The 23,717-nt window shown below is 36.9% G+C and overlaps 1 protein-coding gene across 1 annotated transcript; it reads left to right on the forward strand.

The window, feature by feature from the left end:
• Positions 1–2,651: 2,651 nt before the first annotated feature.
• Positions 2,652–23,041, forward strand: ace (angiotensin I converting enzyme (peptidyl-dipeptidase A) 1). Its single transcript, XM_083556765.1, has 25 exons — positions 2,652–3,468; positions 7,060–7,230; positions 7,442–7,529; positions 8,025–8,168; positions 8,266–8,457; positions 8,701–8,798; positions 8,966–9,138; positions 9,221–9,444; positions 9,531–9,675; positions 9,839–9,937; positions 10,663–10,785; positions 10,971–11,182; positions 13,613–13,752; positions 13,851–14,009; positions 15,350–15,437; positions 16,009–16,152; positions 16,295–16,486; positions 17,087–17,184; positions 17,455–17,624; positions 17,725–17,948; positions 18,704–18,848; positions 18,989–19,087; positions 20,093–20,215; positions 21,538–21,725; positions 22,590–23,041. Exons 1-25 carry the CDS (start codon positions 3,259–3,261, stop codon positions 22,778–22,780), a joined length of 3,840 nt encoding a protein of 1,279 aa, XP_083412891.1. The 5' UTR covers positions 2,652–3,258; the 3' UTR covers positions 22,781–23,041.
• The last annotated feature ends 676 nt before the right edge of the window (positions 23,042–23,717 follow it).

Raw genomic sequence — 23,717 nt, forward strand, 5'->3', positions numbered from 1 at the left:
ACATAAATACACAGGCTTTAATAAAAGACAGTGTCTGTTACACGGCTTGTATCTAAACAGTAGCCTACCAAGAAAGTCATTGTTCACTGTCTTCCTCCTTCCTTTCACAACAATTTCTCTCAAGAGTTTATCTTTTGGCATCGTCGTGTGTTAAAAAATCACCATCGGTGAATCTTTTTTCCCAAAGCCGTGCAGCTCAAAACACAGGTGATGTGTGTTTTTTCATGGTTGGGAGCGCATCTGATTTAATATAAAGAGTTTCATTGGTTCACCTGAACCTGTTTGGCAGTTTCATTTGTCTAATGTTATGGAGCTCAGTGTTTTGGCTTGAAACTTGTGAAACCGGAAAAAAACCAAGAAAAATCCATAAATTAACCGCTTCATTCAGAGAAGCTGCGGGGTTCAAAGTAGCCGCTTATAGTCCGGAAAATACGATACTTTGTTCTTCTAGATTTTGAAGTTTGCTTTTGTGGATTTGTGCTCATTTACCACAAGAACTTTAATAAACCCAAATACAATTGTAGGGTGAAGAAGCTTCGGGTGCATTCAACATTCCAATTTATCCCAAACGTGTTTATAAGGGTTGAGGTCAGGGCTCTTTATTGAGCTGTCTTTGTGCACAGGGTCATTTTCATGCTGGCACAGGTTTGGGGTTCTAGTTCCAGAGTAGGTAAATTTTAATGCCATATTATATAATTATAAATATAATTCCATGATAGTTTGTGTATTTAAATTTTTTTTGGGTGATTTATACTGTGTCAGTACTCTTTTGATTTTTCTAAATTAGCAAGTTATTATACAGTATTACAGACACTATACAGTATGCTTAGACAAAACTGTTGCGTATACAATTTCCTTCCTTATAAATTAAAGGTTATTACATGCAAACTTATAAATGTTACAAATACACTATATTGCACAATATTACAAAATACTTTTGCAATATAGTGTATTTCTATAGGCTTCCCTAGAATCCTGACCATTTCTGTGTTGCACTAAATCATGGCTCTTAGCTACAGTATGAAGGGAGCTCTAATACTTCAGTCTGGCAGGCCTTATTATCTTCAAATATGTCGGTTATCTTCAAATATGTAAGTGGCTTTTTCTCTAAACAGGTAAAGATGACCAAAGGGATTTTTGTGATTTTTGTGGGATTTTTGTGATTAGAATCTAAGTTAACTTTGTCTATATTTATTTTCTTTGGCATAGTACAATGTAATGCAACAGGCATTCTCAAAGCCAAAATACTCAGAGGAATCATTACGTTTACATTAATGTCATTTGTCAGACTCCCTTATCCAGAGCGACTTACAACTGAGCAGGGGAGAGTTAAGGGCCTTGCTCAAGGGCCCAGCAGTGGCAGGTTAGTGGTGGTGGGATTTGAACTTCACTTGCAACTTTTCTAGCTCAGTAAATGAACTCGGACTTGGCTTTGACACTGGATAAGCCCCTGGTTTGCCAAAGAAAACCTGCAGTTCTTACATTGTTTTCTTGAGAATCAGAAGGGATTTCTCACGGATACACTCAACTGGCCATGATTATGACAATTCCCTATACACAGCATATGGACAGAGTTCCCAAAACTCTGTCTTTAAGATGGCTCCGGTTGTGAGTCATACACAGGAATCAGGGGTTTGGTTTTGGCACCAAGTGCCATGATTGTGTAACGACCATTTTTCTTTTCCAGTGCTGGGAAAAAATTGCCTTCACTCACTATCACAATCTTCATTGGTGTTGCAGCGATTGAGATTTCGACGCTATAAAAAAAGCTATTAGGATGAAGCTTGTTTCCATTGTCGCCTTTCATTTGGCGATGTAATTTATTTCGGTCTATTGCCCACAAGCTCACACCGTTCTGTTGCTGAGAGACAGACAGTTTCTAAAATTGACAGCCAGATGATTTTATGCTTCCTATGAGTGTGCACATACTGAGGACTCTAAAGATTAAAAGCCTAAATTGGACTATAAACCTTTTACAATTATTGTTTTTGTCTTCAAATAGAAATAATTGTCAAAATAGATTTAATACTTTAGATGAAAGAATAGAGATTTATTCACAATGGCAGCATTTTAAGCAAAACAGAAATAAAAAAAAATCCTATTTTTATACAGGACAGACCAAAGGAACTGAGGAAAGACAATTATGGCTCTTTTTCATCCGACTAGTTTGCAGCACTAAATGGTTATTTTGTGAGGGCAAGGATTAAAAAGTGTTGTCACGAGGAAGACCTTTGGATTGTAACAGCCTGTTTTTGTTCACTGGAACCGTGAACATGCATAATGGTAATGTTGCTCTTTCTGAGATGTTTCTTGCCAACAAATGTGCAATAAAAAATAGATAAAAAAGAAGAGTCTCTGTGTTTGTTAGGGATGTATCACATGGAGTCGTAATGCGTCTAGAAAGCTTATAATGCTGTCTGGCCAAATAGCATTGAGGGAGTAAATTGCCCCAGGAAATCACCTAGCTCTCATCCTTTATATTCTCTATCACGTTATGTTCTGTGTTTTCCGTCAAAAATCTCCCCTCTATCGACTTCTCCCCACTCCTTTTCCCCCTTCCACTTTAAGCTGCAAGAGAATCTTTTGACAGCTCTTGAGTGCTGTTATTGAGGCGCGAGAGCATAGATTGCACAGCTCATCTTCTGCCTGACACCATTATCGTGAACAGCAGCTGCAGTAGTGAGGGCTTTTAGGGCTCAAACGCTTTGCAAGCTCCCATTATGGTTTTTTTAACCAGAACAAACAGAAGAGACAGACAGGTAGGCAGAGACAGAGAGAGAGAAAGAGAGAGAGAGAGAGAGAGAGAGAGAGAGAGAGAGAGAGAGAGAGAGAGAGAGAGAGAGAGAGAGAGAGAAAGAGGGCTTTGATAGTAGGTGGGCAGTTGGGAGAAATGGAGAAAAAGACACAAGGGAGACGAAGGAGGGGGTGTGAAAGGAGGGATTGAACCCTTTTCCTATCAGCTTGTGAGGGGAAGGCTGCTCGAGAGTGTGGGCTGGGTTAAATGGCACTTAAAAGGCGCCGACTGCAAGCGTTCCAAGCCTGAATAAAGGACAGACAGGCGGGGAAAAGGGGAAAGGAAAGAGACAGAGAAAGAAGGGGGGGAGAGAGATAAAAAAGGAGCCCCACAGGAAAGGACCATCCAGAGGTGTGTGCACCTATACACACTTCTGCAGAGGGCTATACACAGCAACCAGGTTTATTTCTAGCTGGCACTTGGAGTTTTCTTGCCACTTTTTTCTCCAGTCCGTGGAACCCACAATGCACCGGGCAGTGTTGCTGCTGTCCCTAGTCGGAGTCGGGGTGGCTCTGAAACCTGAGTGGCAGCCTCAGACATACCAATCCACAGAGGCTGGGGCCATTGACTTTTTGAATGATTACAACTCAACTGCTGAGCAAGTGTTCTCCTATAGCACAGAGGCGAGCTGGGAGTACAGCACCAACCTGACCGATCATAATTCCAAACAACAGGTATGAGTCATAGTGCATGTCAGATGCTCTGTCATTGTGGTTGTTGTTTGAAACTCTAAGTTATATGTCACATGTGTCTGGCTTAAAAGGGATGCAGGAGTCAAATGAGTCGTTATGAGATGCAGACAAGACAGGCTTTATGACAGACCTTTGGATAGTCTGTCTTCTGAAACTGTCCTGATGTAATTGCTGGCTTTAAAATGACACACATTTATGGTTCCATGTGGTATTTTTAATCACATGACACATTCACACTACGAGTAACTTAAACAGAACCTGGAAAATGAGAGCAGGCTAAATGTCATTTATTTTAGAAACCTAAAAATTACGTGGATCAGTGCATGATGAAATGGAAAGTCATGTGTATATGTAGCGAAAGCAAATGCCTGCTGTAATTATTGCCATGTTCTAGAATCACAATGCTGATATTCAGTTCTACACACCAGGGAAAATTAATAGAGATTAGGGATGCTGTAATACTGTATAGAGCAAATATTAGAAATATAGAGAAATATTAATGATGTGCTGGACATCAGGAGATTGATGCTGACATAGAGACAGCATTCCTATTCTCCTAGAGGAGCACATGTGCACACACACACACACACACACACACACACACACACACACACACACACACACACACACACACACACACACACACACAAATTTCCAACCATGAATTTTTTCTCATTTCTACACAGCTGTCCCAACACTGTTTTACACTGTCAGCTGGGCATGCGGGTAGCGGCCCAACCTTGTTACACCCAACAGGTGTGACCTCTGCTCCATCATACTAGCGTTCTTGACCGGACACTCCCTAGAGCTGAAATTTCAAAAACCAGACCGAAGAGAGACATGTGGTGCACTGAGCCTAACCTGAGTCTTGCCTGGTGTGATGTCTATTGTTCTACACAGATCAGATGAGATGATCAAAGCACCTCAGTTTTAAGGTGTAAGACTCAAGAAACACAGCCTTGTAAAAGCAACAAACCCACCCAGCACAATAGCAGTGTCTACATAAAACATTAATGAGCACAAACAGTAATTTCTAACTACCTATATATACTATATATATATAATATAATAAATATTTAAAATAGTGATGTCAAAATTTCATGTTTTAACGGCATACAATTTATAAACCTGCAATTAATGCTGTGTACATTTCTGTTTGACCATTTTTTTTATTAAAGATACAAATAAATAAATATAAAAGAGGCAAAATGTAAACCTTCAACACAACACACATTTATTCACAAAGTCCTTTCTTTACTTGGATGTTAAAAAAAAAAAAAAAGAACCTACATGGAAAAATTATTTTGAATCAATAAACTTGTCTCAGATCAACCAACAAAATCCGCAATGAACTTTACTGTGAACTATAAAGTACTGTCTGGTTATCTAATAATTAATTATAAGAAGATTGCATTTCTACAAGAGTAAAATCACAAATGTACTTCACGAATGCATTTAGGTAATAGTACTGATTTATAAGAAATGTGTGAGAAATTTAGAGAGAGTTATTTATTGTGATAAGGACACAGTGAGAAGTATCTCTTACTCCACACAGTATCTTGTTTTTAACACAGTTTATGTATTCACTTCAAATTAACAAGGAACACCATGTTTCTCTTTTGTACTGGATAAAATATAAGATATTATGTACTAAAATGTAGTGAAGTCAAAGTTTCCTGAACTAAAATGTCTCTGATAAGATCCATACACCTAAAAAAAAAAAAAGTATAATAATGAAGGAAAAATACTGTAACTGTCCACGACTGGCCATATTTGTGGCAATACCTCTATGCATAAAGCAAGCTATATGAACATATAAAGTTATGAAGATATCTGACTTTACTTACACCCTTGTGGGTGAATGAGCATAGATCTCCACAACCTCACTCCAAAATCTAGTGAAACAGCTTTCCAGAATAGTGGAGGTTATTAGAACATTTTTGGAATGGGATGTGCAAAAAGCACATAGTAATCTCAGGTATCCACAAACTTTAATCTATATAATGTAGCTGATAAAAAAAAACAATTTGTGATTTTTTCATATTGTTCAACCTACTTGTGTTTCATATAAAGAATCTGTAGAGACTGAAGAAAAATAATAAGGCATATAAAATAAACCTGCAATTTACACTTCCGACAATATAATCCTGTATGCACAACATGTACACAAACATTGTAAGAAGGATCCTATTATCATTTCATCCGTGTGAGTGGGAAGTGGACTAGATCAAAGAACAGTGCCTCCTGGACTCAGTCAAGTTGATTTTTAATTAGATGCTAAAAAAAAAAAAATCAAGAAAGAGAGAGTCACCACTCTTTGCAGTGCTGATGCAGTAGAACAATAAAATGAAAACAGGCACAAGCTGAAATATCACATCCTGGTATCAGGCAAAGGAAGAACTCTTTGTTATGAACTGAGATCATCTTAGGCAAACATGAACAGAATGAGAGGGGAAAAAAGACATGGGAAGGAAGCATATCTTTTTCCCATAATAACAGATATCAACAAGGCATTTTAGTGTACACTGAACTTTGTTATTATTTCTGAATCTATTTCTCCTCTTCTCATCTATTTCTGTTGTTGTTTTGAGACTCTGGCCAGGGTCATGGATGTTAGGAAAGAAGAAGATGTGCCCAAGCTTATCACTCTCCATAGAGTAGATCACAGGAAATACATAGCGTAAACCTCTGACAGTGATGTTGGGCGTAAGTGTAGAAACATGATCGCCAGAACAGGAGAAAACAAGGTCAAAGTTAATGTTTATGCACTGTCACTTTCTTCCCTCTTGTTAATCAGTGGTGGAGGCACATAACCCAAGCACAGGGTTGAAAGTGTCAACTTCAAAGATCCACAGTCTTGTCTGGTCAAAGATGGCGACACTGACACCTCAGTAGTACAATAAAGCTTCCTCAGTAAGCATAACAGAAGAGGCAGTAATATATAATATAATAAATCTGTGTTTGCGAGCCCACTAATAACTTCCTAAAGGTCTGATTCTACTATATCCTTTCTTTATTTTTGTTCCTGATGATTTGTAAACCCTTTTATGTATTTTGTGGAGGAAAATTATAAGTGATTGACTAGAAATAAGACTATTCCTGACATGGCAGTGCCTCCATTAAAAAACGAAACTTTCATTATCTTGGTTCTCCATCAAGGCACATTCTTTCTCCATGTCATTGAGAAAGGTCAGATCGTTTGTCTGAAAGAATGTAAATATTGTGGGTGCTTAGAAATTTTTAGCTGAATTACACTGAGTCAGTAAATGAATTGTGTAAGTGTAAGTTAATTAGATGCATAGTATCACAAGTACAGGATTAAAATCAGACTCAACACTCAAAACGACGTCTAAAATACCAGCTATTATAGTAGTCATAGTCATTTGAATGTAATTGTAATTTTATAGAGTGCAGAGGAGGATGGGTTCCCAGGAGACTACAACAGGAAGTTATACACATTTAATCTTTTCCTTAGTACTGGATCTTTAACAGCTTAAGCAGGAAATGTGGTAAAGCTCTTTCATTAGACACTCCGATATTAACAAAAACATTTTCTCTAATGTTTTTGTACAGGTGCTGGCAAATCTGGAAAAGCAAAGTTTCATAGAAGCATGGGGACAAGTGGCTAAGCAGACGTTCCCTGATGCACTACTGGACACCTTTACTGATACGAAAATAAAAGCCCTCATGAAAAAGATCAATGTCCTGGGACCTGCCAACCTCCCTGCCACAGAGCGAGAGCTGGTTAGTCTCCATACTGTTCTCTTAAACACTGGGTGGAATACATGCACACAAATATACAAACTGCATTTTGCCTAAACATGATGCTGTATATAACAGTCATTTAATTCAGCACTTACTGGTGTGCTGTTCAGTTCAGAAGAAAGCAACTAAAGTGTTCTTTGTCTGTTTGTTTGTTTGTTTGTTTGTTTGTTTGTTTGTTTATTTCTTTAAGTACAATTCAATTCTGAGTCAGATGGGCAACATCTACTCCACTGCAAAGGTGTGTCCCAACCCAGATGAGTGCTGGGCTTTAGAGCCTGGTAAGTAAATATTTACTGCCTTTTTACCCACCACGTTATATATTCATGTAATGGACACTATCCCATTTTGGGTATTTGCTATTATCTCTATTATCTGCAAATAAGCAGGATGCTTTAATCAATCACATTTAAGAGGAATAGCAGAAGAAACTAGACATTTGCTTGGTACAGTTTTATTTTTACCATAGATCTTTAATTTAAGCATGATTATCGGTATATATTTAGAACAGGCCATCTGTTTCATTTAGGCATCAGAATATGCAGATGGCATCGTTATACTTTTCTGCTATTTTGATTTGCAATTCCCCCTCATTTGCATTTAGTATACAATTAACCAAAGCATTTTTTTTTCTTCTGTGGCAACTTTAATGCTCATGTAACACTATTAGGATTTAAGAGATACAAGCAGAGACAAAAACTTTTCTGAGATCTCTGCTTAAGATTCCTTGGTTTCTTTGACATTTTATTGTGATGCCACTTTATGTGTATTTATAGAGTTGACAAAGATTTTAGCATCTTCCCGGAGCTACAAGCAGCTACTCTATGCCTGGGAAGGCTGGCACAACAAGTCTGGAGAACCACTCAAACCCCTTTATCCTAAATTTGTTGAGCTCAGCAACAAGGCCTCCAGGATGGATGGTAAGCTTGCCATTTTTATATAGAGCAAGCATGCTGGAAATTGTAGGTGGGACAAAAAAAATAAAGAACAATTTCAGAAGAACTGGTCTCTTTACAGGTTTTGCAGACACTGGTGATGAATGGCGCTCCTGGTATGAATCTCCTAGCTTTGAGAAAGACCTGGAAAATCTGTTCAAGCAGCTGCAGCCTCTTTACCTGAACCTGCATGCTTTTGTCCGCCGGAAGCTGTATAACTACTATGGCCCCAAGTATATCAATCTAAAGGGCCCCATCCCTGCCCATCTACTAGGTCAGTTGTGACAATGCACTAGATCAAGTATGTCCAAACCAAACACAAAGGGCCAGTGAAGGTGCAGGCTTTCATTCAATTAAAGCAGGAGCCACACTTTATTTACTCAGTTGTGACTTCTGCTTAATTGAAATAAAGACTTGCACCCATCCTGGTGTTTTCTGGTTAAGACTGGACACCGCTGTACGACAGGTCTTTAAGAAAGAAAAAAAACTGATACAGCTTGCATGTGTTATTTTGTAGGAAACATGTGGGCACAAAGCTGGAACAACATCTATGACATGATGATCCCTTTTCCAGACAAGCCCAATGTAGATGTGACTAAGACCATGGTTGCCCAAGTAAGTCGCCCAATCCCTTATTCAGGACGTCAAATGATAAGCTAGATCAGTAAAGATGCATTAGAATTTAGATTGAGCCTGGTAGGAAAGCTAAAATCTTGTCGAAGTGTAGCTATATACACAGAGAATAAAAACAGGACAATGATGAATAAATTTCCTTTTTACAGGGATACAATGCCACCTATATGTTTGAAGTGGCTCAAGAGTTTTTTACCTCTCTTGGTCTGAAAGAGATGCCTTATAAGTTCTGGGAGATGTCCATGTTGCAAAAGCCTGCTGATGGCCGTGATGTGGTCTGCCACGCTTCTGCATGGGACTTTTATAACAGGGAGGACTTTAGGTAAGCATTCAAAAAAACCAATATATTTGCACAGGAGATAAAAATGTGTTTTAACTCTAGGATAAATCTTAATCCATGACAGGATTAAGCAGTGTACCACAGTGACAATGGAGCAGCTTTTTACTGTGCACCATGAGATGGGTCATGTAGAGTATTACCTACAATACAAAGACCAGCCAGTCAGCTTTAGAAGAGGTGCTAATCCTGGCTTTCACGAGGCAATTGGAGACGTACTTTCTCTTTCTGTATCTACACCCAAACACCTGCACACTATTGGCCTGCTCGACACACTAACTGATGACTATGGTAATTATAAGTTCTTAATAAAATAAACAGCAGAACTCAATAAATAATGCACTGATTTGACCGATGTCTGCTTTGGTCTATTTTAGAAACAGACATTAATTATCTTCTAAAGATGGCATTGGAGAAGATTGCTTTCCTTCCATTTGGATACCTCATTGATCAGTGGCGCTGGAGTGTGTTTGGTGGGCGCACACCGCCTGATCGGTACAACTCAGAGTGGTGGTATCTCAGGTACATTCTGGTGGTCTGGAGATCTTGCATTTATATATAGATTTTATGCTTCTGAAAAGAGCCCATAGACTTTATATATAGTGTATGGTATAGTGTCTGATCTATGAATAGGCATATATATATATATATATATATATATATATATAATTTCTGCACTTTCCAGAACAAAATATCAAGGTATCTGTCCACCAGTAAGACGGAATGAGGAGCAATTTGATGCTGGGGCAAAATACCATATTCCAGGAAATACCCCATACATCAGGTGAGAAAAGGTTTTTAAAACCAGATTTAAGAATTTTGTTTTCCACACTGGTTTCCAGCCAACAAAAATAGCTAAAGTTAGTCTACTATGGCCCTATATAAATGCTAGATTAACAAGATAGAAATCTATTAATCATTTAATCTATTATATAGAATAAAAATTTACATCAAATTCACTAAACATTACAGCTGTTTATTCAGTTGGCTTACTACTAACAACATACCCCTCTAACCACGTTGTCACACATCCAAACGTGCAAAAAACTGTTTACATTGATACAATACACTTCCATTATGAGGGTTTTTGTAGCCTTGGAGCTTTAATTTATTTGATGGCTTCTCTCCTCCCATGCTCATCCATAATGAATATTTTCTTCTTTCTATTTCTTTTCTAAGTTTAAAACCGTGAAATTATTATAAAAAATGAAGGCCAATTTCTACCATGGTTTGACATACAGTACATCTTGAAATATGTAATGATTTACTTTCGAATTAATTTGTGCAGTTTACAAGAGTATCTCTCAAATCCATTTATTTCTGCCAGAGAGGCTTTCCAAATCTGAAATTCATCAAATGTAATATATTAGTGCCCCATGACTCAAAACTGTTAATGATGACTCCCTTTTCTACATGTCTACAATTTTTAATTATCACAAACAAGCTATCTGACCATCACAGGGTACTTAGAAAATCAAATAAAAGGTGTCAATTGCTGTTTTTTTCCAGGTACTTTGTGAGTTTCATTCTGCAGTTTCAATTTCATCAGAAGCTTTGCCAGGAAGCAGGACACACTGGACCTCTGCACAAGTGTGATATCTACAGATCAGCCAAAGCCGGGGCTGTTTTAGAGTACGTATTAACTCAAAATATTGAAAAAGAATAATGACATTTTTTTACCTTGTTATACAAATGTTTTTAAAAACTGAAATTAAAAGCGTTTTTTTTAATTTTACAACAGAAGTCAAGTGTCTTGGCTTGAAACGTACTATAAGAATAGCTTCTTTCTAAGTCTTTTCTTTGATTCTGCTTCTAAGGAAAGTCATGCAATCAGGTTCCTCAAAGATCTGGACTGAGGTGTTGCAAGAGAATTTGGGTACAAACCAAATGAATGCCAGTGCACTAATGGAATACTTTCAGCCTATCATCACCTGGTTAGAAGAACAGAACAGGCAGTCAGGTGAAATGCTCGGCTGGCCCGACTTTGATTGGATGCCTCCTGTTCCACAAGGTTACCCTGAAGACATTGGTAAGATCTAAGTTGAACTATATAAAATGGTGCTGTTTTGCACATTGCACGATTGGTATTTAACACAGCAAAAATAATAATAGCATTAATAAATTTAAACCTACATTAATTACAACATAATAAAAGTGTTATAATTATGTTATAAATAAAACATTTGACGTAACTGTAATGTAACTAAAATGTAACTGACAATTAATAATGAGAAAGTGTTTGTGTGATGCATTCAGACTTATATTATATTATATTATATTATATTATATTATATTATATTATATTATATTATATTATATTATATTATATTATATTAGACGAAAATTAAACATTTGCTTAGGTTTGCAAATGCTCACAAAGCAAAAGAGATATTTTAGCAAGTGAAGATACACTACATGGACAAAAGTATGGGGTCACATGAGTTTTCCAGTCATGTGTGATTTGTATAGTATGTCTTTGGATTCTGTAGCATTCAATTTTACCATCACTTGAACTAGGGGACCCAAACTTGTTCTATCATGACTCTGTGTACAAAGCTATGCAAACATGGGTTAAAATGGGTTGAACTGCCTGCTATAGAGCTCTGACCTCAACCTTATTGAGCATTTGTGGGATGAATTGGAATGCTGACTGCACTCCAGGCCTCCTCACTCAACGTTAGTACCTGATTTTACTAATGCCCTTGTGTCTGAATGAGCACAAATTCACACAAACACACTCCAAAATCTAATGGAACATCTTCCCTAGAACAGGTTATTATTACAGCAAATAGGTAATAAATGTCATAGGGACATCGTTTTTGAACATCCCATTTCACATTTAATGTGAATTAAAAATAGATGATGAAAATAAATGTATATTAAAAATAGTCAGAATTGGGTGGTATTTCTAGTATTGCAAAACAACAATAAACCAAATATTTGACTATTAAAATCTAATTCTAGACTTTTTAAAGCACTTATCATATAACATTTTATTATAGTAAATTATAATAATATTTTTAATATATTTAATATATATAAATAATATATTTATAATAAACTTACAATAAGAAATATTATGTAAACTTGCCCATTGTCAAAAGATTTCCACATGCTATTTTAACTAAATCTCAAATACTAGGCAATATATTAATTGGGTAATATTATAACAACCATCTTGATTCAAATCTCTCCAAATTTGACATAAAAATCATGTACCTGGCAACCCTGTTGTGACACAGAGGTGTGTCTGTAGTCATGCAGGTACACATTGTAGCTCAAATTTGTTTTTGATTCCTGTTTCCGGAGCCAAGTGTCTCCTATCTGTAGCTATGAACTTTCCAGTTGTCGCACTGATCTCTCTAACCTGGATTGAATCAGCCAGGAAAAGCTATCTTGAAGCAGTAGAGTGTGTGTTATTTTTGTTTGTTTTATTTCTGTTTGTGTGTGCGTGTGTGTGTGTGTGTGTGTGTGTGTGTGTGTGTGTGTGTGTGTGTGTGTGTGTGTGTGTGTGTGTGTGTGTGTGTGTTTATGTCATGGTAGCATATGGTAGCAGGTTAGCGTATAATTTCATAAGAACAGTCTGTTTGGGAGAAGCTTGTGTTAACCAAAATGATTGATATGGATGCAGTGTTTATTACACCTCACATAATATAAGAGGTATTTTATGACACAGAGACTACTTTATTATGCAATAGGAATACAGTTATATTGAATGAATTGAGGACCCCATATCAAACAGTAAAATACACCATATGGCTCCAAACTTAGTATGTGTTGTATGTAGATCTTCTGTAAAACACTGTGAAAAGGTTTCTTTCAATTTTCCTGTATTCATTACTGCATTTCAGATGTAGATAAATGGTTTGTAAAATTAAACTAAGCCCTGATCTCTTTTTCTTAAGTCACAAGAGAAGAAAAATAATCCTTGTTGGGTACAGAAAATTATTATTATACTATGATGGAATAGAATAATTTACAGAGGCAAATTACTTTTATAAGGCACAGCAGTAAAATGTTATATAGCTAAGATGACAAGTGTGTGCAGTGCGAACAATCTTAGAATACATGTCAAGCATGATAAATAACAAATTAACCAAAGAACTTAGCAATAGTGTATATAGCCACTGATAAAATTCTGTTTGGAAAAGTGATTTGCTAGTTCATATTTGGATCAATCTCCTGTCAATCATTTTATAGACACCCATGGATAAAGACTTATAGATAACAACATATAGATTTACAGATCTTACACTTTGGAGATTTACCGTTTATTGGCCACAATAGATCAAGGAGGCAGCGGAGCTTCATAAATGTGGGTGTGAATTATTTGAATGTCACACAGAACTGTAGAAAACTTTGCTATTTTATTTAACATCCACCACAAGACCCACCAAAGGTGTAATTAGAATGTATTGTAGAAAGCAAGCTCACGTTATGCCATGTTCATTACTCCTAGCTGAAAAAATAACCGACGAGGCCCAGGCCAAACAGTTCTTGGCTGAATACAACTCCACAGCAGAAAAAGTTTGGAACGCTTACACAGAGGCTTCATGGTCTTACAACACTGACATCAATGAAGAAAACAAGAAGATTATGGTGAGTTGGATTTGGGATTCAGTGCTTTTACCATCTAGTTTATGGCTTTTGAATATGGTTGTGAAGTTCACATTTGCATTCTTTTTGTTACCAACCAGCTCCAGAAAAATTTGGATATGGCTAATCACACAAAGACCTACGGATTGGAGGCCCGCAAGTATGACACTGCTGATTTCCAGGATGCCTCAGTGAAGCGGATACTAAAAAAACTCAGCGATCTGGAGAGGGCCGTGCTCCCTGATGAGCAGCTAAGAGAGGTACAAGCATGGAAGAAAAAATACATGTTTTTTACCAGACAATATACACTATGGGAAGTCATAGCCTAGTGATTAAGGCATTGGACTTTGGCATTGGACATTGGACCTGGGGATTGTGGGCTTAAGTCCCAGCCATGCCAAACTGCCACTCTTTGGCCCATGAGCTCAACATGGTTGCTCAGTTATAAGTAATGAAGTACTTTGCCATGGATAGTCCCAAGCATAATGAAAAAAAATGCTATATTTAAGTATGGACAAATAGTTTTAAATACTTGCCCATTCCAAATTTAGTTTCCATTTCCTTTTATAATAACCTCCATTCTTCTGGTAAGATCTTCCACTAGATTTTGGAGTGTGCTTGTGGATATTTTATGTTCATTCAGCCACAAGGGTTTTAGTCAAGTCAGGTACTGATGTAGGATGAGAAGGACTGGGTGCAGTGGGTTCCAATTCATCCCAAAAGTGTTCAGTAGGGTTGAGGTAAGGTGTTTTATAGCAGGATACTCATGATTTTTTAACTTTAAACCATGTGAACCATATCTTTATGGAACTGACTTTGTGTACAGTGGTATTGTCATGCTGGAACAGGTTTGGGTTTAAATGGGAAAATGTAACGATACCACATCCAAAGACAGTATGTTAGAGTATGTTTATAATGTCATATTTTACAAAGACATTACTTAGGAACAATAATATAATTGTACAAATTTATTTAGTGCGTAATACCGCAAAACAATTATTTGTAAAATATTTTTAATGAAATAAAAAAACTAAAACAAAAAACATTCGGGAGTGTATAATAAATAAATTAAATATTGATAAATAAATATATTTAAAAAATCTATATATTTATATAATCTAAAAAGATCATTATTTAAATAATAAAAAAAATTATTTATATATATATATATATATATATATATATATATATATATATATATATATATATATATATATATATATATATATATATATATATATATATAGGATATCATGTATTTGAAAAAAAATGCAAAAGAGAGATGTTAAAGTTTATTAAAAATAAAATTTTCTGAGCTTCATTAAAGCACCAATTAATATTAAAAAAGCGACAGTGCATGTGTACAGGCCACATACGAGAGAACTGTGAGAGCCGGAGTTCTGGTCAGAGTCTGAGTCATAGTCTGGGGTTGGAGCTGAAGGATAGGAAAAAGAAGGCAGGAAGGTGGTGGGACTAAGAACATCATCATGAAGAGTGAAAGGGGACAGAAGGCCAAAAGATTGACTTCTAGACTTTTTTCTAAACTTTCAATCAATGAGTGAGACCTATGTCAATATTCTACTTTTTCTCTTTTGTATAGTACAATGACTTGTTGGCCTCCATGGAGACCACATACAGTGTAGCTAAAGTCTGTGAAGATCATGGTGCCTGTCTATCTCTTGATCCAGGTGAGAACATATATACATACCTTGCATTTAAGCTTGATGTCCTTTTTAAGAGAAAAATGAAAAAGGCTTTATATATCAAGTTGTATACAAATAGATTATGGTCATCTACAGACCGTACAGTTTGCATGAGTTACATGCTGTTATATGGATGATGCCCTGTGAGCATGCCCTTAAAAGGAGTTCTGTGGGTGCCACTAAATGCAAATGGACTGTCTCAGGAATGCACTTTATGTACTGAGTAAATAAGTGTTTCCGGATCTTGTGTAAACCCTGAGGAAAATGCTTAGTTTACTTTGCCAAACATTTACTAAAAGCCCACTGTAAAAGACTTTTCAGAAAAGTTTCCACACATATCTGAAAGAATGTAAAAGCATAGTATTCCTTGTTTGAAATGCGACAACATTAACATAATCTCTTAATATTTTCTGTCAAACTGGCAGAACATGATACTGTAAAACCTTTAAACTGGTGCAAATCTGCCCAATTCATTTCAATTAAATTCAGTCTTATGGCACTACTCAAACTGGGCTGTAGTATGTCACTCTGACAGGCTGAAGTTTTTTTTCTTCAGATTTAAATAAGATTATGGCTGAGTCCAGGGACTACGACAGGCTGCTGTTTGCCTGGCAGGGCTGGCGAAATGCTTCAGGAAGAGAACTGCGCCAAAGCTACAAGAGATACGTCGAGCTTGCCAACTTAGCTGCCCGGAATAACGGTAAATGCCTCAAAATGAAGGCTGCCTTTGTGAGAATGAGGCCCACAGTAAAGCACACTGCTACAGACAATAAAAAAACAAGGTCCGGTCTCAAAATGAACGGCTCATTAATCACTATTATGAAATTATTTTTATTCAACAGGTCATGCTGACAACGGCGCTTTCTGGCGCTCTTTGTATGAAATGCCCACCTTCGAGCAGGACCTGGAGGCATTATGGAGTGAGTTACAGCCGCTCTATTTAAATCTCCATGCGTATGTACGGAGAGGGCTCTACAAAAAGTACGGGAAGGAGCGCATCAACCTTAAAGGGCCCATCCCTGCTCATTTACTAGGTAAGAGTAAAATAAATGTGTCAGATCTCAGTTAGCAGCATTAGAGATCTGCTGAAAAATCAATGTGATTTCATTTGCAACAATTCTTTGGATTCAAAAATATATTTTTATTAAAATGACTATGGCAATTATTATGTAATTGTCTAAATAAAGCAGAATAAAAGGCCCACCTTTGGCTAAGCTTTGTGCCCTCATGTTGAAGTGGTACACCAGATATAATTTTGAGCCTGAATATGCTTTCGATATTTTCTATGAACACACATTAATATTCAGTTGCTGTTTGCGGCAACTCCAAACGAATCGGCAGGATTTAATACGCTTTCAAAACCGTCAAGCGTGACAGTGTGTGTGTGTGTGTGTGTGTGTGTGTGTGTGTGTGTGTGTGTGTGTGTGTGTGTGCGCAAGTACACAGCTATGTGGATATGTGATGCACACAGCTGCAGCATGCAGTCACACACACTGTGTTTTCACATGGCTGATTGTTGATGAAATTCAAAATCCATCACTGCACCTCGGCACCAGAGCTCCATAGGCAGATGCTGACCAAATATACCTGATCCAGCAACATCTTTTTTTTTTGCTTCGCCTTTTTCTTCTCAGGAAACATGTGGGCACAGACCTGGTCAGGAATCATGGACTTAGTGAACCCATACCCTGATGCCACTCAGGTGGATGTCACGCAATCTATGATAAACCTGGTACTCACACTTTTTTTCATCTTCTATTCGAGCCACATTTAAATTAGACATTTGCTAAGCTTATTGTAATTATGAGAGAAATGTTCCTTTTTAATAGTTACATTTAAACAAATGGCGAGTTAAGCACCCAGGAAAGGCTCTGAAAAAGATAAAGCAGCTACTGGAGATAAATAAATAAATACAGGACCATTATCTGAAAATAAATTGAGGGTCTCTACTTGATCAGCTTCACCTGCACTCATAGGCACTTCTTCTTGGATTTTTTTTCAGGGCTGGAATGCAAAGCGAATGTTTCAGGAGTCTGACAACTTCTTCAAGTCAGTGGGCCTGATGCCTATGCCTGAAGAGTTCTGGAACAAGTCGATGTTGACAAAACCTGCAAACCGTGAAGTGGTGTGTCATGCCTCAGCCTGGGACTTTTACAATCGCAAAGACTTTAGGTATAGAGGAACATTCATGTGGGTTATGTACCCAAATTGCTAGCAAGATTGCTTTATGGAAATGTTTGGAATGCCTTGATTTACTAATCTAATTTCTCAGGATTAAGCAATGCACAGTGGTGAACATGGATGACCTGATTACAGTGCATCATGAAATGGGCCATGTGCAGTATTTTCTCCAGTATAAGGATCAGCCCATCTCGTTCCGTGACGGTGCCAACCCGGGATTCCATGAGGCCATCGGAGATGTGCTGGCACTGTCAGTGTCCACACCCAAACACCTTCAAGCCATTGGCCTGCTTGATAAGGTTGATGACAGCAAAGGTATGCTTCCGAAAGCATTAATTTCTTACATTATATAAAGGGTAGAGTTTGATATGGGTTTTTCTCTGGCTGATGCAGATGGCGATATTTAGAAATCAGGGCAGCAAATAGCCATTATATGATTCCAATTTTTTGGGTGGATTTTCTTTTTCCTCCCCTTCATTGTATCTCACAGTTAAGTAGTAAGAAGTGATAAAAAAAAAAAAAAATTGCTAAAATTCAACATTTATTGAATTCTTCTCCAAACAGTGCACTTGTTATCAGGTCTTTGTACCCATGCCTACCTGTAGCTTAAACTACAGCTGGTTAAAGGCTCACTAACAATACTGTTCCAAAAGGTTACTTGCATTCTCTCTCCACATGTTACTCATTTTCTCATTTCTGTGTCTATTGTGCATTTTGTGCCTTTTTTTTCTGCTCGACAAGGTCTGAATTCTCTCATCAACAAAATGTTCACTTTGTCCTTCATTAAAAGATTTGATGTGAACATTAGGTAAAGCTCTTACCCTGATTTCATTGCTTATATTGCTGTCACAATGATTGGTTGATGATTGCATAGATGAGCAGCTGCACAGATGTTTGTAATCAGTGCAAGTATATACCACTCTGCACAGCAGGGCTTTACACCTAACCCAAGATCCAGCCCTTTGTTCTAACATTATAATATTTCATCACAACAGACTATTTTCACAACTTTGTTTTATCTTAAAATGCAATGACATGAAGAAAAATTTAATCTTTTCATCTGTACACAGAGAGCACCATCAACTTCCTAATGAGCATCGCCCTGGATAAAATCGCCTTCCTGCCATTCGGCTACCTGATGGACCAGTGGAGGTGGAAGGTGTTCGATGGCAGGATTTCGAGTGAGGAGTACAACAAAGAGTGGTGGAATCTCAGGTAAGACTCGCATGTCAGTTCAGTTGCCATTAAACTATTTAGGACATGATGTACTCCATGTAAAAAAATGGAGAATGGAGAAATAAAGATAATAAGTATTTAAATACGTGCTATTATCTTTTTACAATCTGTTGTTTTAGGCTGAAGTACCAGGGCTTGTGTCCACCTGTAACCCGTACAGAGAACGACTTCGACCCAGGCGCCAAGTTCCACATTCCAGCCAACGTGCCCTATGTCAGGTACATACTGATAACTTAATCAAGATTTATCACAATCAGTAGTTTATTACACTGCAGTAATAGTTCCACATGTCCTTTGATTCTACAGTAATCCGACAGGACAATTTATGGCGCGTAATATACCTTATCTTTATTTCTTCAATTTAAAATCCATCCAAGGCAAATACTTTTGCAGTTACATAAATCCTCTTAGTTTTCAGCGCAACGCCTGCGCGACCGAAATTCCAATGTACTCAGGTGTTAATGTTTAGCAATAGATTAAATTAAAAGGGATAAGAGTAACCATGACTAACTATACATCATTCTAAAGCTCTAAGCCTCAAGCAGCGATTTAAAAAAAAAAAAAAAAAAAGAAAACAAAGAAAAAAATAGATAGTCAAAAAATATGTTTAATCGGACATTTGCAGAAGCAGCGATTTGGAAAATCTTTTGGTTCGGAGTAACAACAGATACTTGGAGATCTGCATGGGGCTGGGGATAAATCTTTGTAGGAATCTTATTTGTCATGAAAATCTACATAAAATCTAAAATCTAAACTCATGAAACATGTGGGTTTTAACCCAGTACTTTTCTGGATTGCTCCAGGACAGATTTCATGTATTTTTAAATAAAGAAAAAAAATCAAATCAGGAAATTTATATTCATTGTACCTTATCTTTTTGAGCAATATCAACTTTAAATAATGGACAGTAAAGCTAAAAGTATCTTGTTTAAAAACGATTAAAATTGTGTATGTAGCACATTATTGTCAGGAACTGTTAACATTTAAAGGTAGGTAGGGCATTTTCAGCTGTGAGTCCCAAAATCTGTGCCAAAGGCTAACAGAATAAGCAAGGAATAAAGCACTGGTCATCATAATTATTAGAGACGTTAAACCTTTTAGAATTTTCTAAACTCCATGCTAAAACTTACGAGTTCAATTGTTGTCACAGATACAGTATTCTTTTGTTTGTTTGTGTTCTGTCATTCCTAATAAATTACCTTTTCGTTTTCTTTTTTCGTCAGGTACTTTGTCAGCTTTGTGATCCAGTTCCAGTTCCATAAAGCTTTGTGCAATGCTTCGGGTCACACTGGACCGCTTCACACCTGTGACATCTATAATTCGGAAAAAGCAGGAAAACTCCTCAGGTCAGTTAATCACTAGATATTACTTAGCAATGATGCAAAAGGATCATGTAATCATGTAAAAAAAAAATTAGATGAGATGTAGACAATTTGTTAATTTTGAAATTGTTTCTTTTTTGATCTGGAGGCGAATAAACACCTGACATGAAATGGAGCGCATTAAAATAGTGCAATGCACAACTAGCTGTGGATTATGCCGCACTTTTCGTAGGCATTTCCCAGCATTGACAAATAAAGGCTATAAGGAGATAAAATAGTGTGATTACATTACATCTCTTTAAAGAAATAGTTATTAAAGAAATTGTATGTAAATTTATGTTTCTATTACAATGAAGCTGTTGGTGTTAACTCCTTGTAACATTTTATATATTTCTGTGCATAAGTTACTAAATAACGCACAAAAATAATGCATTCTTCTCAATAAGGTCATTAGGAAATGTTTAAAAGAGCTGTATTACTCTGTATGTAACTGTGACTGCATGTCACTATGATTACAATTGCTTATAATGCCGGGTAGTCGAATGTAGAATGGTAATTAAACTGACTGGAATTATGGCATGCAGGGGAGTTTTTTATCATTTTTGGAAACCCTAGACAAGATTTGAACCCGTTCTCATTCCATTTGTCATATATGGACACGTTCATCAGGATCCCTTGGCATCATTATTTAACCTGCAGGGATTCCCACAGACTTTGACCTCTTTGGTGTCATTTTTTAACGTGCAGGGATTCCCATAGACTTTGATAGGACTCTGAACCGGAGCCTGCAACGTTAAAATTTGATATGTTAGGTAAGCAGACTGCCCTGAGGTCATATTTATGTAGCTGATTTTTAATTTTTTTATTCACTTGCTGTCTGATATGAAAGTGCCATCTGTGAAACAGCATTCAGCAACACATTCTTATTCCTGAATAACCCTAACCCTAACCCAGTCTCACTAACCCGAACCCTAACCCTGCACGTTGACAAATGACGCCAAAGGGGTACCCAGGCTGTCAACAAGTGACGACGAAGTATCCTGACGAACGTGTAGAAAATTCTTATTGTCACCCCCATGGCTCCGCCCTCCCATTACTATGCTCCACCCCCACACCATAAAAAATTATTCACAATAAAAAAGGTTAAAAAACACATTTATTAATCATTGCAAAATTGACTGAAGTCATGTATGTAAACATATACTCTACATTTAACTTCAGCAGAAATCCTAGGCGACCGCTTAGTTACAAGTAACAGTGCTGATGGTATGATAATAATGATAATGCATGTGCACTGAGGAGATTTGTAGATTTATAATCCCTCTCTTTATACTAATTTGTTTTAGTGATATGATGCAGCTGGGCTTCAGTAAGCCATGGCCCGAGGCGATGGCGATGATCACCAATGAGCCTGTAATGTCTGTTAAGCCTCTAATGGAGTACTTCGAGCCTCTCATCAACTGGCTAAAGGAGGAGAACAAGAAGAACGAGGACATCCTTGGCTGGCCCGATTACAGCTGGATGCCAACCACGAGTACGTGTGAAAGCTGAATTTGCTTAATCCTTCTGCATGTCTGGGTCGAAATCAAGCTTTTGGGAGAAAATCAAATTACTAAAAACAGAATGATTCCAAAACTGAAAAAAATAAAAATAAAATGCAAAATGTAATTATGTGATTGCTTCAATGCTTCAATGCTGATTTTTAAATCATTTTACAGAGATTATGTTCACACTGGTGTAAAATAAAGGAGTTTGAAATAAATGTTGTTTGTAAATCCTAATCAAACCTTCACTATTACATACACCGACAATGAGAAAATTCCATAATATTGAAATGTAATTTATATAAGTATATACACTATGTGGACAAAAGTAGTTGGACACCTGACTTTTCCAGCCAAGTGTGGTTCTTCTTCAAACTGTTGCTCCAATGTTGGAGGCATACATTTACATCACTTAAAGTAGAAGAGCCAAACCTGTTCCAGTTTGACAATGCTAATCTATGCAAGCTTTTTAAAGATATGGTGTCTGCATGCTGTCTGCACAAAGGCCTTCTCACCCTACATCAGTGCCTGATTTTACAAAAACACCTGTCGCTGAATAACACAAATCTCCACAAGCACACTTCAAAATCTAGTGGAACAAGATTTTTTTCCAAAAGGATTAAAGATTATTATAAATGCAAACTGTGACTAAATGTAAAATGGTATATGAAAAAAAAAAACACATCGAATGGTCAGGTGTCCACAAACGTTTTTCCATACAGTGTATGTGGCATTTAATTTGAATAAATCTGTGAAATCTTAGAAAATCAGAAGATACCATTTGGATCAGTGGAAGATTCTTGAGCATTTAAACTATTCCACTTCATGCCTTACCTGTGTCCTATGTCCTGCAGTCGTGGAGGAGCATACAACTTCTGTGGATTTCTTAGGCTTGAGTGTGGATGAAGCTGGAGCTGTAGCTGGACAGTGGATTCTCCTTGTGCTGGGAATTGTTCTCCTGGTCTCCACAACCTTCTTGGCCTACAAATACCGGAAATCCAAACGCCTGCACAAGAAGTCCATCTCTCAAATGGAGCTCAAATAGGAAAGTAGGCTTAACATCTCGTTGTGGCTGTATTTTTTATTTCCTGGCAAATGAAACCCAAAAAATTCCTTGTATATTTATTCTTAATTTTTTTGGGGTCAAATTAATTTGACTATGCAAAAAGTATGTGTTGTAATTTATTTGTACAAAAAAGGAATACATGTTGGGTGGGTTTTCAATTCTTTGTAAAAGCCTAAATGTGTCTGCATTTTTAGAATAATTTCACTAGTAAATACATTTATAATAAATATATATATATATATATATATTCAATTTCTTTTGTGTTTTTTGTGGTGAGACGGCTTTCTCAAAAGATATTCAGGCAGTTTAAAATGATGTTCATTCATTCATACATTTATTCCATCATTCATAAAACTGGATTTGAGGATGGAATACATCCTGGATGGATTCACCATGCACACATGCAAACACACCCCCTAGGGGTAATTTAAGATTAGTCAGCATATCTACTCGGATGTTTTTTGGAAGTGGGGGGAAAAGCAGAGACAGAGAGATCATGCACAGGAACAGGACTGAACTTGGAATAGTAAAAGTACCAGCTGCACTATTATGTTACCTTATAATGGTATGAGAAGCTTGTAATTAAAAAAATACAAAAAATAAATAAGGGTTACAACTCATCAGAATTGAATTACATATACATACCACTCATGGACAAAAAAAAAAAAAGGAAACTTTACTGATTTTAACAACAAATCTCCGGGCAGAAAATGAGCATAAATCAAACAAATCTACTCCTGAGACCTCATTGGCCAACATTTACTTGTTTATTTTTGGCACAGTGAACTGTTTGGGGAAAAGCTCACTTCCTGACTAGTGATTTAATCAAATATTAATTTTAAAACATTTACTTTGCCCAGGACTGTACTCTTTCTGTTAGTAATGTTATGGTACTGCAGGGATAATACCATGATCT

Source organism: Silurus aristotelis (assembly GCF_946808225.1).
Source record: "Silurus aristotelis genome assembly, chromosome: 12".
In the NCBI taxonomy this organism is placed as follows: domain Eukaryota; kingdom Metazoa; phylum Chordata; class Actinopteri; order Siluriformes; family Siluridae; genus Silurus; species Silurus aristotelis.

Coding starts and splice junctions, on each gene's coding strand:
- ace (XM_083556765.1), top strand. CDS start 3,259: ATGCACCGGGCAGTGTTGCTGCTGTCCCTAGTCGGAGTCGGGGTGGCT. Junction 15,438..16,008: donor CTGTCTATCTCTTGATCCAG/GTGAGAACATAT, acceptor TTTTTTCTTCAG/ATTTAAATAAGATTATGGCT. Junction 20,216..21,537: donor AAAGCAGGAAAACTCCTCAG/GTCAGTTAATCA, acceptor AATTTGTTTTAG/TGATATGATGCAGCTGGGCT.